General features: G+C 41.6%; 1 protein-coding gene across 24 annotated transcripts in view; it reads left to right on the top strand.

The window, feature by feature from the left end:
- The window catches only part of ptprdb (protein tyrosine phosphatase receptor type Db), a 169,554-nt gene that overhangs the window by 89,096 nt on the left and 66,367 nt on the right, over window positions 1-14,091 (top strand). For 23 of the 24 annotated variants that reach the window (XM_044189821.1, XM_044189819.1, XM_044189828.1 and 20 more), the window contains one exon: window positions 6,929-7,078. In XM_044189821.1, coding sequence (XP_044045756.1) covers window positions 6,994-7,078 — 85 coding nt within the window. In that variant the 5' untranslated portion in view covers window positions 6,929-6,993. Of the gene's footprint in view, window positions 1-1,798; window positions 1,818-6,928; window positions 7,079-14,091 lie in introns of those variants that run through there. The other variant, XM_044189822.1, reaches the window with a different exon arrangement.

Raw genomic sequence — 14,091 nt, forward strand, 5'->3', positions numbered from 1 at the left:
TTACATCAACAGTAACAATGTTTACCGTCCATACAGTATCATCCATCCAAGCAGGCTCACAAATTCTGCCGTTGTCAAGGTCTGCCCATTATTCAACAATGTCGCAACAATGTAGATTTCCATCTTTCATGTGTTGGGACCAGGCCGCTTTCTTGCAAGGAGCTGCTGAAACTTTTATTCAGACTTCAAGGAAATAGAACAGAGAGAAAGGGAGTAATGTCTGCAAATTGAACTTTGAAATCTAAATAAAAACTTTATTCTGGATGGAAATGGAAGCTGGACTCACAATCTAGTGTAAAAAAAAAATCTAAAAATGAAGAATTCCTATTTTGGATACACGGGAATGTAATAACCCCAAAATAGGAAATTTGATTGACATTGCAGCCCTCCTTATTCTAGAGTGCAACGATATATTGGTGAGACCACAACTCACACAGCCAAAGAGTGAGAAAGTACAAAAGAGAAATAATAGTTTGTTTGGGCCTTTGGAGATAGGAAGAAAGACAGCGAAACAGAAAGTATGAGAAATAGGTTGGCGAGAGGAGAGAGGAAGATGAAAAAGGGGAGGGAGAGAAGGAGTCGGCTGAAGGAAGGAATAAATGAAGGTAGAAAGGAGGGAAGGGAGGACAGAGTGTTTGGGGAACCAGAGGAAGTGATAAGTTGAGTACAGCCAGACAGCCTAAATCCTCATCTCAATCAATCACATTTTCCCTTCCTCTCCTCTCAGTTTGTCTTATTGATTTCTTGTTTCTGCCAGAGTCCTGAAAGGCCGACTCAAATGACTACTCAGAGTTTTTGGGGCTCCATCTCCCAGTGAAAACTACTATTTGGTAATTTGTTCTCACAGCTATATAAGGGAAATGAAGGGATCACTAAGGTCTTATTCAGAAAAGGATATAGCAGCCAATTCTCCTACAAATTTACGAATTCCTTTCATATAAACTACTACTTTACATTTATCCATTATGTTTTGGGAGAAACTAGCGCTGATTACACTGAGGGCCACTTCAGGAAATAGTGTGGCATTTATCAGAGGTATTTTAAGTCTTTTAGGGCAAGTCCAAGTCAAGTCACAAGTCTTCATAAGCACATTGTCAAGATGCAAACCTTTTATGCCTCTGAATGTTGAACATTTTAATAAAATGGCCTTTGAACATTTTACTTTCAAAGCTAAAGCTTTATAGTGTTATTTACATAGTTGAAACAAGTCCTTTCAGTGCATAAGCTAATTATTAAAAATTCACATGTATGGATTTTTATTGCTCCAGGATTATACCAGGTGAAAACTTGTTTTTCCTCAGTTTAGTAAATCAGGTCTCACAGCAGTCAAGTCTCAAGTCCAAATTTTTGTCCAATCGAGTCAAAGTGTCTCACGTGCACAGCTCTGATGTGGATATAGTACAATTAAAAGTAAGGATGAGGAGGTTGAAGTGAAGAAAGTGTTTGTCTATAGCACTAGTTGCAACATTTCATGCACTTCTTCAAGCAAGTAGCCATCCTAACATTTTTAACATAAAACCACGACCAAGCTCTTTCCCTAACCCTAATCAAGTACAGTAGTTTTAGCTGACCAACCTTAAAGGTTGAAACGTGGTTCTTGGGTTTGCATGTAGGTGAACGTGCACGCGGGTTATTCAGAGATGTTCGTGTTCTGCGGTGTGCATGTCAGCTCTTCTGCAAGCCTCTGCAACCTACGGATACCCATAACACCCTTCTCTGTGTAGGTTTGCAGAGGCGTTTATGTGTATGTTCGCAGGAAGCATGAAGCTGTCATGCACAGATCACGTGAAAGCAATGACAGGGAGAACTTCATCCAGGTAACCTTAATTTTTCACTTAAATATTAAATGCAAAATTGTTGCACATGAACAGATATGCGTATGAATCTGTAGGAAACACAGCCAATGTATGCAATACACATGCACCTCTCCACCCACACAATACTAGCGTCTGACTCACGTTTGCGAAAATTAAAGAGGTGGTTTACTGGACCATTCTCTCTCTGTCCCCTGCCTTGTGTCTCTACCACACTAACACACACACACACACACACATACTTAGAGTACAGTACATACATACAATGACTGCTCTTGGGTACTAAAAGTAGGTGAGTCACCCTATGCAGAGGCAATTAAAATCTATGTCACAGCGTGATGTCATTATAGCTGCCATTCACACAGACACTGACACTGAGTTATGTGCCTTTTAAAGATCAACATTTCTGGAAACATGCTCAGGGGTTACTTCTGGAGTCTGTTTGAGTCTGTGTGCGGCGTGGGAGATGACAGATCACTGGTAATCAGTAGTCATATACATCAAACAAACACTCTCCCTTCAAGCCATTTACAGCTATGTTTTGTTTGTTGTTGCTATGAGAGAGACTGTTATATTTTTCTGCCATTTTTGCAAATCTTATTTCCATAGTACTTGTTATCTATTGGCGATGAGAGTGTGTTTGCAGATGCTTCGGTGAGTGACACGGCGGCAACTTCTTTGGTAGCTCAAATAGATAATCCAAGTGTTGCAGTCAAAACCACCTAAATTAAGACAGAGGAAAGGCAAAGGAATTTAAGGTACAAGTTGGTCGTGTTTGTAAAACACCAGTCACTTTCAGTGCTGCCTCACAAGATGGTTTCAAAGGACACAGACAAAAGCCAACACTCTTGAAAATGGAACATGATGGCAATACAATTGTGGACTCAACACATCTCCAAAAAAAATAAATCCTACATCCTGAGGTCAGAGTCAACATTGAGTAAAATGCTTATAGACCAAGACAAGTCCTTTCACACCTGTAGTTTGGTTCATTTGGACCCAACCAAAGACAAAAATGATAGCATGTTGCCTCTTAGTACGAAGCCCCTATGGACTGACAGCTATACAAGGACGACACACCTCTGTATTAACTCCTCTTCACTTTCTGATTGGTCAGGGAAAATCCCCATTCCCACGTGGTCAAGCACATGCGTGTTACCATGGTTACTAAATGACCTTGTATATACACAGCATAAACAGATCACTTGTAAGATCACTTCCTTGGCAGTTTAAGGCCAGAAGATGGATTTAATAGTAGGTTTTCTTTTGAATTTATGCTAACATCACATATCTGTCATCATAAATTCCTGTGGTTGGTCCATTTTTCTTTCACACAGTCACACACTGTCAGTGTGATTGACAGCTATCACACCAGCCCAAATGCACTGAACCAAAAGGGCAAATGCATCAGTTAGCTTGAACAGAACCAAACAGGTTAGGTGTGAAAGCTCCCTGAGACCATCAAAAATATGGTCTTGACCAGTCTAGAGTACTACAACAGTAACAACAGCCGTTTTAAGACACTTTTATAACTTGAGCTTACCACTATCCTTAATGGAAAAAGGAAGAGGACACAAACTTTGTTTTTTCCACTCAGCTTATCTTGTTTTTTGGGCAGCGCTATGATGCAACAAATACAAATTGTCTCTCCATTGACATTTCTGTCAGTCTGCTACTGTTTCAACAGGGCAAACAGAATAATTAAATTAGTATGTCTAATTGCATTTGGTGGCTCAGCTTTGGGAATATCAAATCAAATTAGGATACTCTTCTTTTTCCATGGCACACGGTTTGCCTTAAGCTATGCTTTTTAGGATCTGTCTTTTGTCTTTGTCTCTATCTTTCTCAACGTCCCTTCCAGCTGTAATACGCCATCACTTTGTAGTCTACCCTCTTCTCTCTCTCTCTCATCATCCACCCACACTTTTTTTCTTTTCTTTCCATTTTTGCATCTCAGTCTTTTAATTTTCTTTTTTTTTTCACTTCTGCTTCCCCATCTCGCAACTTTTCAGCTCCAACTCTAAAAAGTTTTTTTCTCTTAAACTCTGTGGCAACTGATAATGTAATACCTTGACCCTCTAAATGGGAGAAAAATAAATAAAAGCTGTTAATCCAATAAACAGTCAGTTAATGAAATAACAAATTATGATTAATAGTGTTTTTTTGTTGCCTGTTGATGATGTAATTGGCAGTTTTAAGCATATTCAATATATTTAAACCCATTTTCTTATTAAAATGTTAGTGTTATTACATTTTCCCATTAAGAAGGACATCATATTACATTTTGACAAGTTAGCACATTTTCCAGCAGGTATTACGGTACCACTTCATTTGACTTTACTTCACTTTTCTGTCTCTCTCATTTCCTCCTCTTCCTCTGTTCTCTCCTCTTTCTCCTCGTCGTCTTCCTCCTCCCCATGCATCCTTCTGTCTGTCCTGTGAAAAAACATAAGCCTGTCTTTCAGTCTTCGAGTCAGTCTTTGTTCTGTCAGAAGCTATCCCAGAGATAAGTGTGACTGATCGCTGCAGGCCCAGCTAGGCAGACAGTGTATAATTGAGTGATAGGGACTAATGTAAGTGAATGGCTTAGGGCCGACTGTGATCCACAGCAGCAGCAGAAGCTCAGGCACTGAGGGAGGCTTGCTGTTAGGCCCTCGGTAATACTAGCAACAACAGCATCCAGATTACAATCTGGTGACTACCTGGCTGTGGGTGTGTGTGTGTGTGTGTGTGGCTCAGGTTATCTTCTTTTTGTCTTCTTTCCATCCTGAGTCTCTTTTCTTCTCTGTTTCGTAGCTCCACTACTTTCATTTCTATTCCCTCCACACACCTTTTCTCATCTCTCTCTCCTCTCTCTCTTTCTCTCTTTTCATCTGTCTCCCTCCCTCCCCTCTCTCCCTGTTATCTTAGCTCTTTAATTAACATGACATGCTGTGAAGTGAGATGCTAAATAATGCAGGCTTTTCCAGTGACATTGAATCAGCCAGAGTGATTAGTGGCCATACACAACACACACACAGGCACACACCAAGACTGATTCCCTTTTTTTTTAATCAGTGATCTACCTTTTAACATAAGATATAAAAATGTGGCTTGATTAGACAAATATGCACATGAATGCTTTGTTGAGAACAGAGTATAAAACCAGAATGCATTTTAAATGGCATTAGTATCTAGGTTACAGTACAAAATAGTTGTAGGGGTTGTGGTAGTGTTAGTATTGTTTTCTAAAATGAGCAAAAAAGTAGTTTAGTTAACAAGCTTCAGTTAACAAAGAATAACTTAAATACAACTAAAGTAAAATTAACACTCAACAAAAAGAAAACTAAGAAAATCAAAAATAAAAGATGGTAATGGCCCCTTGAAAACTAAAATTTAAACATAACTGAGATTTAATATCCAAAACTAAATAAAAGTAAAACACAAAACTAAAACTGTCATTTCCCTTGGTTGTGGATAGATACACAAGGTGCCTGAAAATAATGCCTTTTCATACTGTATTGCTGAGTTCCCATATCTGTAGTAGTGTAAATCACAGTGCAGAGGACTTAATTTGTGCAGGGAGAGAACTAGGTTATCCCAAAGCAATTGTTTCAGACCAAAGTGGAAAATCCAGTGTGGGTTTAGTTGTTTGCTGCCTTGGCTGCAGGGATGCTAAGAGCTCTGGGTTCCAGCGTTCTTCTACCCCTACCCCCCTTGTCTTTTTTTAATCAGATGGCTTGTTCAGGAGTGGAGGGGATTAAGACTGCTGCTGCTGCTGCTTCTGCTGATGACTCTGTCCAGTTTTGGAAAGTCCACAAACACATGCACGTACACACAACACAGGAACACGCAGCAGCAAGCATGCACATGCATATACACGCACACACACTTATATGCCAGCAATTCAGCACAAGCACAGGCAGTCACTGGTAATATACACATGCATGCACATACAGAGGCATCAACATATGCATGAGCTAGCCCATATGCATGCACATACAGTGCAGACCTACACATTCATTAAAGCAGAAATGCACATTACACATTTAAACCTCGTCTCTCTCTCTCTCTCTTTTGCCTCCGCTCACTTTCAGCATCTCTCAACACTGTCAGTTTCTGGACAGCAGCAGTGATGTGCCATGTCTCATTGTGTCATGTGATTTGAGCTGTGAGATTTTTGACACACAGACTGACGCCTGTCTCTTCTAATGCCAGACACTCACACCAGATGCTGCAGATGGCAGAGAAACAGACAGACAGAGGGACAGAGAGAGAGTAAAAATCTGACTGAAAGGAGAAAGAAAGTTGCTGGAGAGAGCTTAATAGTAAAAAAATAGCAAAAGACAAGATGAATGAGAAGGAAGGGAAAGGGGAGTTAAAGAGAAAGGAAACAAATATTTAGAATTGGAAACTGCAAAAATGTGAAAGTAACAGATGTGGGAAATAGGACAAAGATAGGAGAGGGAAAGGACTAGAGGGAGACAGAGAGAGTCTAAGAAAGGAAGAGAGCTAAGGATGAAAGGATAGAGACATTGAGCTGTATGTTGACCCAACACTGTGCAACATAGCCAGCAGATAACACCAGTCAGTCTCCTCCCACTTTAATCTCCCCGTCATCCATCCATCCCTCGCTCCATCCTTCCACCCCTCCATCTTAAAGCCATTCATTCCTTTTCATCAATCTGAAATCATGCCGTTTCTGACGTACATTCAGAAGAGTGGTATTGAAGTGTACTCTGCTTTGTAGATTGTATAACAGGGATAAAAACTAAAGCAGAAAAAATTGAGTCTGTTGCTTACTGGGGAGATAAAAAAATTAACTTTAGAAGCCGACTGATGTTTTAATGCTAAATGTTTGCCATAAGTTGAAATTCATCAGCTACTTTGTGAACTCTCTCACACGCACACACCAAAACACACCTCCGGCGATGAGTGTATGGTCCTAATGAAGTGAGAAGAGGAGAGGCAGCTGCATAACTGGAGTGTAAGGCCTAGAGGGAACTCACGCACTTCAAGTCTGTGTGTGTTGGTGTGTGTTGGTACTATATAATATCTGAAACTTTCTTAATTTGGACTAATGACTGCATTTTCTTTTTACCTTCTCTTCTTTCGTTCTCTGTTTCTCTCTCCAGGTTGTGAGGGCCTGTTTCTATCGTCCTGTTGTACAGTGAGGCAGTGAGCTCACGGTGGATACAGCATGCATGTGTCGACATATACCATGATGCACTCTGCCAGTCCAGGCCTGCTCCTCCTCAGCTTCCTCTTCCTCGCTGATGCCGACTGTGAGTCCTTTCACACTCAGACCCATATATTTATAGTCTCACATTTAGCAGTGGGAATGACCTGATTTTCTCTTACAAACCACTCCACTCCGGATGTCACATCACTGCTGTGTGAGTGTGTGTGTGTGTGTGTTTGTCTGTCTGTGTGTGAGTGTGTACAAGTGTGTGTTGGGTAGCAGGTTTGATATGAGGCCAGCTGTTTTTGTCCATCCCAGTATTACTTGGCATGGATAGATAGACCACATATGGCAAATCAGATAATTTCCCCACTGCTTGTGTGATTGTGTTCATACCATTTGTGCTTGTGTGTGTGATCCCTGATTGTGGCTAGTCCGATTTCTCAGTGAGTAAATTCACATGCACATTATTCTGGTTATGAGTCATGTCCTGGTTTTAATTACAGCTGCAACTACAGATTATTTTCATTATTGATGAATCTGTCCATTATGTTCTCGATTAATTTGTTTGGTTTGTAAAATGTCAGAAAAAAATGAATAAGATCCACCACCACCACAAGAGGCTAAGGTGACGTCTTCAAATTGCTTGTTTTGTCCAAACAGTCCAAAACTCCAAGATATTCAGTTTAATATCATATCAGAAAACTGGACTTTGGACGCTGGAAGCTTTGCATTTCTGCCATGTATGCATAAAACAAACAATTAATTGATTATCAAAATAGTTAAATTTTTTTGTCAATTGATTAATCAACTAATTGTTTCAGCCCCAGTTTTAATCATATTTGGGATATGATGTTTACATGGAACATAACATAATGTCACCTGATTATTCATCTCCATGTGTATGCATTGAGTTTAAAAAGTACATTTTTTTGATTAAGCCAGAAAAATTAAAAACATGCAAATACTCTAACTCAGCCACAAATCCCCTATACCCCAGTAGAACACAACCGCCTGTATATGTGAATCTAACATTATCAAGTTTTCTGATCATCTGTGTCTGTCAAGCATGTTTTTTTCTTTTAATGACTGACTTCATTCACTTGTGTTTCTGGCTTTCTGGACACATCTTCCATTCCATCTTATCACCCATCTTAATGGAAGACAACTGTCATTTTATCCCCCATTTAACCAGTACCAGACTTTTTTCAGCATGTAGACCATCACTACATTGTTAATCATATATTTTTATTTTTATTGCTAACTACCACATGACTCAAGTTGAAGACACACCTACAGTACACAGAAAGCAGACAATGATGAGACACTTGAATAAGTTGTTTACATGCAAAAGTTTCTTATGTAATTAACCAGCTACCACAATCAGCTTTCTCAAAACCTATAGATAAGAGCTTATCCAAGTTTCTGAAAACAGGAAATGATTTTTACAAACAAGCAAACAGATGAATGAGATATTCCAAAAACCTGATCGAATATTTGTAAACCAGCACAGTCTGTTTGTTGGAAGGAAAATGCAGCATAGCTCCAAGCTTGTGAACATATATGATCACCACCCTGTAACAGACACACACGCATACATACAAGCCTATTTACGTAAGTATAGGCTTGAGGCAGCCATTCCTGTCCTGCAATGTTTTAAAAGTCACACAGAGCCCAGTAAAAGCACACACATCCACAAACCATTCTTGTTTTCTTTTCAGCCTCCTGCCCTCTTGTCCCCTGTGTAAGTCCCAGGGTCGGCCAGTAAAGGCCCAGTCATCCATCAAACCGATGATGCTCCTAGACTTCCTCTATGATGGTTAGGGGAGCAGCACAGACACAGCAAGGGTGGAAAGGATTCATACTTTGTCTCCTCTGTCTATATTTTTCTTTTCCCCCTGCCCTTGTCTCATTCGCTGTGACTTTCTCCATTGCTCTTTTCCAGCTCTCTCTCTCTCTGCCTCTTCTCAGCACATCCATATAATTTGGTGAGAAAGGAGGGACAGAGGGCTGGAGGGGGGAAAAGGGAGGAAAGGCTGTTCTTTTCCCTTTTTATCTCATTGTGTATGACATACAATGCCTCTTTTAATATCAACAGTGGGGACTCAGAGATTTGAATGTTGAGAATTCATACAGAGGCTGCTGGGACACTGACATCTTTGGTGCTCGTCTCGTGTCAACATGTTTTGAAATGTTAAACGCACTCTGAAATATTGCTTTCAGTTGTGCTTATCTTCACTCAAACTTGGTGCCAAATGAATGGAGTACATTTTAAGTATAATAGGGTTTTACAGAATAGAGGCCACTCTATGTCTGGACAGTGGCATAATTTTTTATTAAACTTTAGAAACACCTTCAACACTCAAAGAGACGAGAGTTGCCTAATTTGCAGGCCTAATCAGTGACAACAAACACAATCCTAGGTTCCTATTTATTAACATTGACCAGCTTGTAAACGTTCATCCTGCTCTATCTAACTCTTCCCCATTATACTGTGAAATTTTGTCATCCTTTGTTGACAAAATCAATAACATCCGATCCAATTTTAATAATGCTACTGTTTCCTCTGATTCATCAGTCTACTGTCCTACTCTCTTGTTCTCCCTTATCTCTCTATATAATGTTTTTGACACTGTATCCCATATACGCCTGTCCTCTTACCCTGTAGATGTAATCTCCCCTTGATCCAACCCAACCAAATATCTACAGACCTATTTCAAAACTACCATTAATTTGCAAAATTCTTGAAAAAAATCATTGCACAGCAGCTCCTTGAGGTAATTGAAGAACACAATATTTTCAATAAATTCCAATCCGGCTTTCACTAAGAGTGACAAATGACATCCTCATGCAGGCTGACAATGGCGAACATTCTATCTTGGTCCTGCTTGACTTAACTGCTGCTTTCGATACTATTGACCACTCCATCCTGGTTGAACGTCTAAATAAGTGGGTTTGTATCTCAGGCTCTACTCTCAACTGGCTCTCGTCCTATTTGACAAACAGGAAGTTTCAGGTTGTCATAAACAACTTTGTGTCCTCAGCTGCCCCTATACTCTGTGGAGTTCCGCAGGGTTCAATCCTTGGTCCCATCCTTTTCTCACTCTATATGTTATCTTTAGTCAACCTGGTTAGCCAGTTCAATTGCATTGCCCACCACTGCTATGCTGATGACATGCAGCTGTATTTTCAGTAAAACCACAAGATCTGGGTAATATTGGTCCTAACAAGTTTGTCTCTGATGTGAAACCCTGTATTGGCCTTCTGGCCACCAATGTTAAACCTGGGTGTAATCTTTGATCAAAACCTGAACTTTGACTCTCACATAAACAAGATTCTGCAAACCTGCTTCTTCCAGCTCTGGAACATTGCAAAAATCAAATCATTGCTGTCAACCAGAGATCTTGAATTACTAATCCATTCCCTTATTTTTTCACGTCTATTGCAATGCTCTTTTCTCCTGTCTCAGTAGCCTTTTCCGAACTTTGTCTGCAGTCTCTCATGCCGTTAGGGCCCCATCTCTCTGGAACTGTCTCCCCCCTCTATTAGAACAACTGAGTCTGTAATCAGCTTTAAAAAACTTCTCAAAACCCATTTTTACCAACTTGCCTTCCCTGCAACAGGACTGTAATTAATATTTTTTTCTGTATATTGCTATATATGCATGTTGTTTATTTTTCTGTATCTATGTCTTGTGCAGCACTTTCTAACTTTGTTTTAAAAGGTGCCATATAAATAAAATTGTACTTGCTTACTTAATTACATGCTTGCTACACAAGTTACACCCATATACACACTGGTGGACTGAGAGTATTAAGATGCAATCAGATGGAACAGTATCCTATGTGCATAGTTGGAAACCTTGCATGACACTGTGTCATGTCCTGTTCTGCTTCTTAGTTTTGGTTTTCCTTAGTTTCATGTTTTCTATCTATGTTTCCTGTTTTATTTTGAAATATTCTCCTTCTCTCATGTGTCTTGTAGTTTTGCTTCCTGTCTTTGATTGTTTGCCTTGCCCTGATTGGTTTCACCTGTGTCTCGTTTTCTCCCCTCACTTGAGTGTATTTAAGTCTGTGTGTTCGGTGCCAGTTCGTCTCCGTACATTGTGTCAAGCATTCCATCTTCCCCAGTGTTTCTTGGATTTTCTGCTTGTTTATTGGACTACATTTACTGGTTTCGACCCTTGTCTCCCTGACCATCCCTGTCAGCCATTTCTATATTGTCTTTTTATTAAATCGTTGAACTATGCCAGCTCTGTCCCCATGCCTGGCCATTATGGACCTAGTAGACACTATTTCTAATGAACTTTTTGAGTTAATTTGTGACCTGGAGTGCCTTGGGGATATGTGGAGGAAGGCGGTTGGGGATTATCAGAGAAGCAATCTGTGCTCTGGCTAAGGGGAAATTGTCCTCTGCCTAGGCTGTGGGACTCAGTTCCCAAGTTCCTCACAGACTTCCTCTGTACCCCCAAGCCTCAGCCCGAGGTCCTCAGTCCTCCACCAACCAGCTATCTGACAACTCCAGTTCCTGAGCCTGCTAGCCTTCAGCACACTAGCCTCTAACCTTCACCCCTGCCTGCTTGCATCCAGCTTCCTGTCTGCACCTCAGCCTGCTAGCCCCCAGCCTGCACTTAAGTCTGCTTGCAGCCAGCCTTCGCTCTGGCCTGCTAGCAGCCAGCCTTCGCTCCGGCCTGCACTCCAGTCATTTAGCCTCTCCGCTGCCCAGATCATTATGAATCTGCTGAGCTGCAGCAGCCTCCTGAATCTCCTGAGCTGCATCACCCTCCTGTCCCTGTGGAGATGCAGCTGAATCCAGCCCCTGAGCTGCTGCAATCTCCTGTTTCTTTGGAGCTGCAGCAATCACCACTTCCTGAGATGCAATTTCCTGTTTCTGCTGAGCTGCTACTGCTTCCTGTGCTGCAGCCATCCGCTGAGGCTGACCTGCAGCAGTCTTCGGCTCCTGCTGAGCCTCTGCAGTCTCCTGTTGCAAGCTGTATTTGTTGTCTGTTCCGGTGCTGCAGCAGCCTTATGAATCCCCTGAGCTGCAGTAATCACCTGTTCCTGAGCTGATGCAGTCTCCAGTTTCTGCGGAGCCACAGCAATCTCTTGATTCCCCCGAGCTGCAGCAATGTTCTGCAACCCTGCCGCCGGCCTCCAGTTCTGCAACCCTGCCGCCAGCCTCCTGCTCAGATCTCCAGTTGTTACACTCCGGTCTTGATCTCCGGCCATGTCGCCGGCCTCCAGAGGGGCTTCGCCTTGCCGCTGGCCTCCAGATGTCTTTGCCCTGCCTCCAGGCCTCCTGCCTGAGGTCCCCAGCCCCTTCTCTGTCCTTTCCTTGAGCCGTCCACCTGAGGCCTTGAGCTACACACCTGTCCCGCCCTTGGGCCGTCTGCCTGATGTCCCTTGCACTGCCTTTGTCTAGCCCCCAGGTCTCCTGGTCCTGACTCTGGATTTCCTGCCTCCTCCTTTGGAATTGGTTGCCTGATTTGGACTATCTTTACTGGTTTCGACCCTTGCCTGCCTGACCATCCCTGTAAGCTTTTTGTATATTGTCTTTTTATTAAATCATTGAACTATACCAGCTCTGTCTCCATGCCTGTGTGTGGGTCCAACCCCTGTATTTCCTGTGTCTCCTGCTTGACACCTAAATGTGTCACACTGCACCTTATGTGCATTCTGCACACAAGCGCTGGTGTAACAATACAAGCAGTGCACTGAGCTTTGCGTGTTTTTTCTCCCTCTTTCTCTCTGCCTCTCTCTCACCACCATTTTTGTTTCTCAGTGTGTTTGTGTGCGCGTGCATGCATATGACATCTATCTGGTGGATTAAGAGTAATGCCCTGATCCTGTCGCAAACTGGGCCACTGCTCAATGTACGCAGTGAGATGCCCTGTGCAAGAAACTGCATCCCTCTGCATTCAGGGCGACAGGAAACAATGCAACAACAGGGTTCTTTCTGCTGACCCCCATTTGCCCCAAAACCAACAAGCTGTTGTCTTTCCCTTGCAGCTTGGATGTAACAATAAAAATTCCAGCTGAAATAAAGCTCCTTGTGTGTGCGTGCAACAGAACACAACAAAACAGCTCCTTTTTCAGAGGCTACAATCGGAAGCAATGCTGAGTTGCAACCTAATGCTTTAGTAAGCAGACTGTACACTTTGAAACCAAGAGTGGTTTAGGATTCTGCCTAGGGAGGCTCTTGGTAATGTGAAACTCTTTAGCCTCAGTTTGCATCACATCATTTATGTGTTGTAAAAGCTGTGCATTTCCAATGTATTTTTTTCCCCCACATAGGTTAATGGGGGGGGGGGGCATCAATAAAAACTCAACCAGTTTTTTTCAGTTACTGAAAAAATTACATTTTCATGCATGACATGTTAGGCCTGAGTACAACATTGGAAACACAGAACTTGCTCATGTGGTGACTGATTGACCTGTCAACATTTGACCATATTGTCAGCAGAGTAGTTGGGTCAATCTTCCACAATGACAGCACCGCTATTTTTGCTTACTTTGGAAGCCCTGAAGCGTGGAACTGATCACCAAGTGCACCAAGGAGCTGCCTTTGGTTACCTGCAACTATTTCATTCAGCTTTCCCTCAGATTCTAAATTCAAGGGTCTAAGCTGCTATAAAAAGCAACATGTTCTTCCAAAACACATGGCAGGCTCATTTTTTGTGAAGTCCACGACTCTGGTTTTTAATTTTGTTTTCAGTTTAGATTTTACTTTTCATATTACATCAGCCAATTTTTCATTTTAAAAAAAAGTCAGTGTTTAGTTTTAGTATAATTAGGGACAGTTAAATTGTGCAGTGTACCCTCTGATAAACCCCATACCTGCACACAACGCTATACACAAAGTATAGCTTCTATTTCATATCCGATGCATTTGATATACTTTGCAAGGATACAGTAGATGGTGTAGTATGCTGTACAGATTGTAATGCCCTTCGAGGCAATTTGTGATGAGTGATTTTTGGTCTATATAAATAAAACTGACTTGACTTTTGATCCATTGGGGGAAAATTGGCACCACTCTTTGGTAAGAAGCTGTAATACTGTACATGTGTATCAAATATTTATGAGCTCAGTCATATCATTGAGGGTTTGTATTTAG

The sequence above is a fragment of the Siniperca chuatsi genome, linkage group LG3 (assembly GCF_020085105.1).
Source record: "Siniperca chuatsi isolate FFG_IHB_CAS linkage group LG3, ASM2008510v1, whole genome shotgun sequence".
In the NCBI taxonomy this organism is placed as follows: domain Eukaryota; kingdom Metazoa; phylum Chordata; class Actinopteri; order Centrarchiformes; family Sinipercidae; genus Siniperca; species Siniperca chuatsi.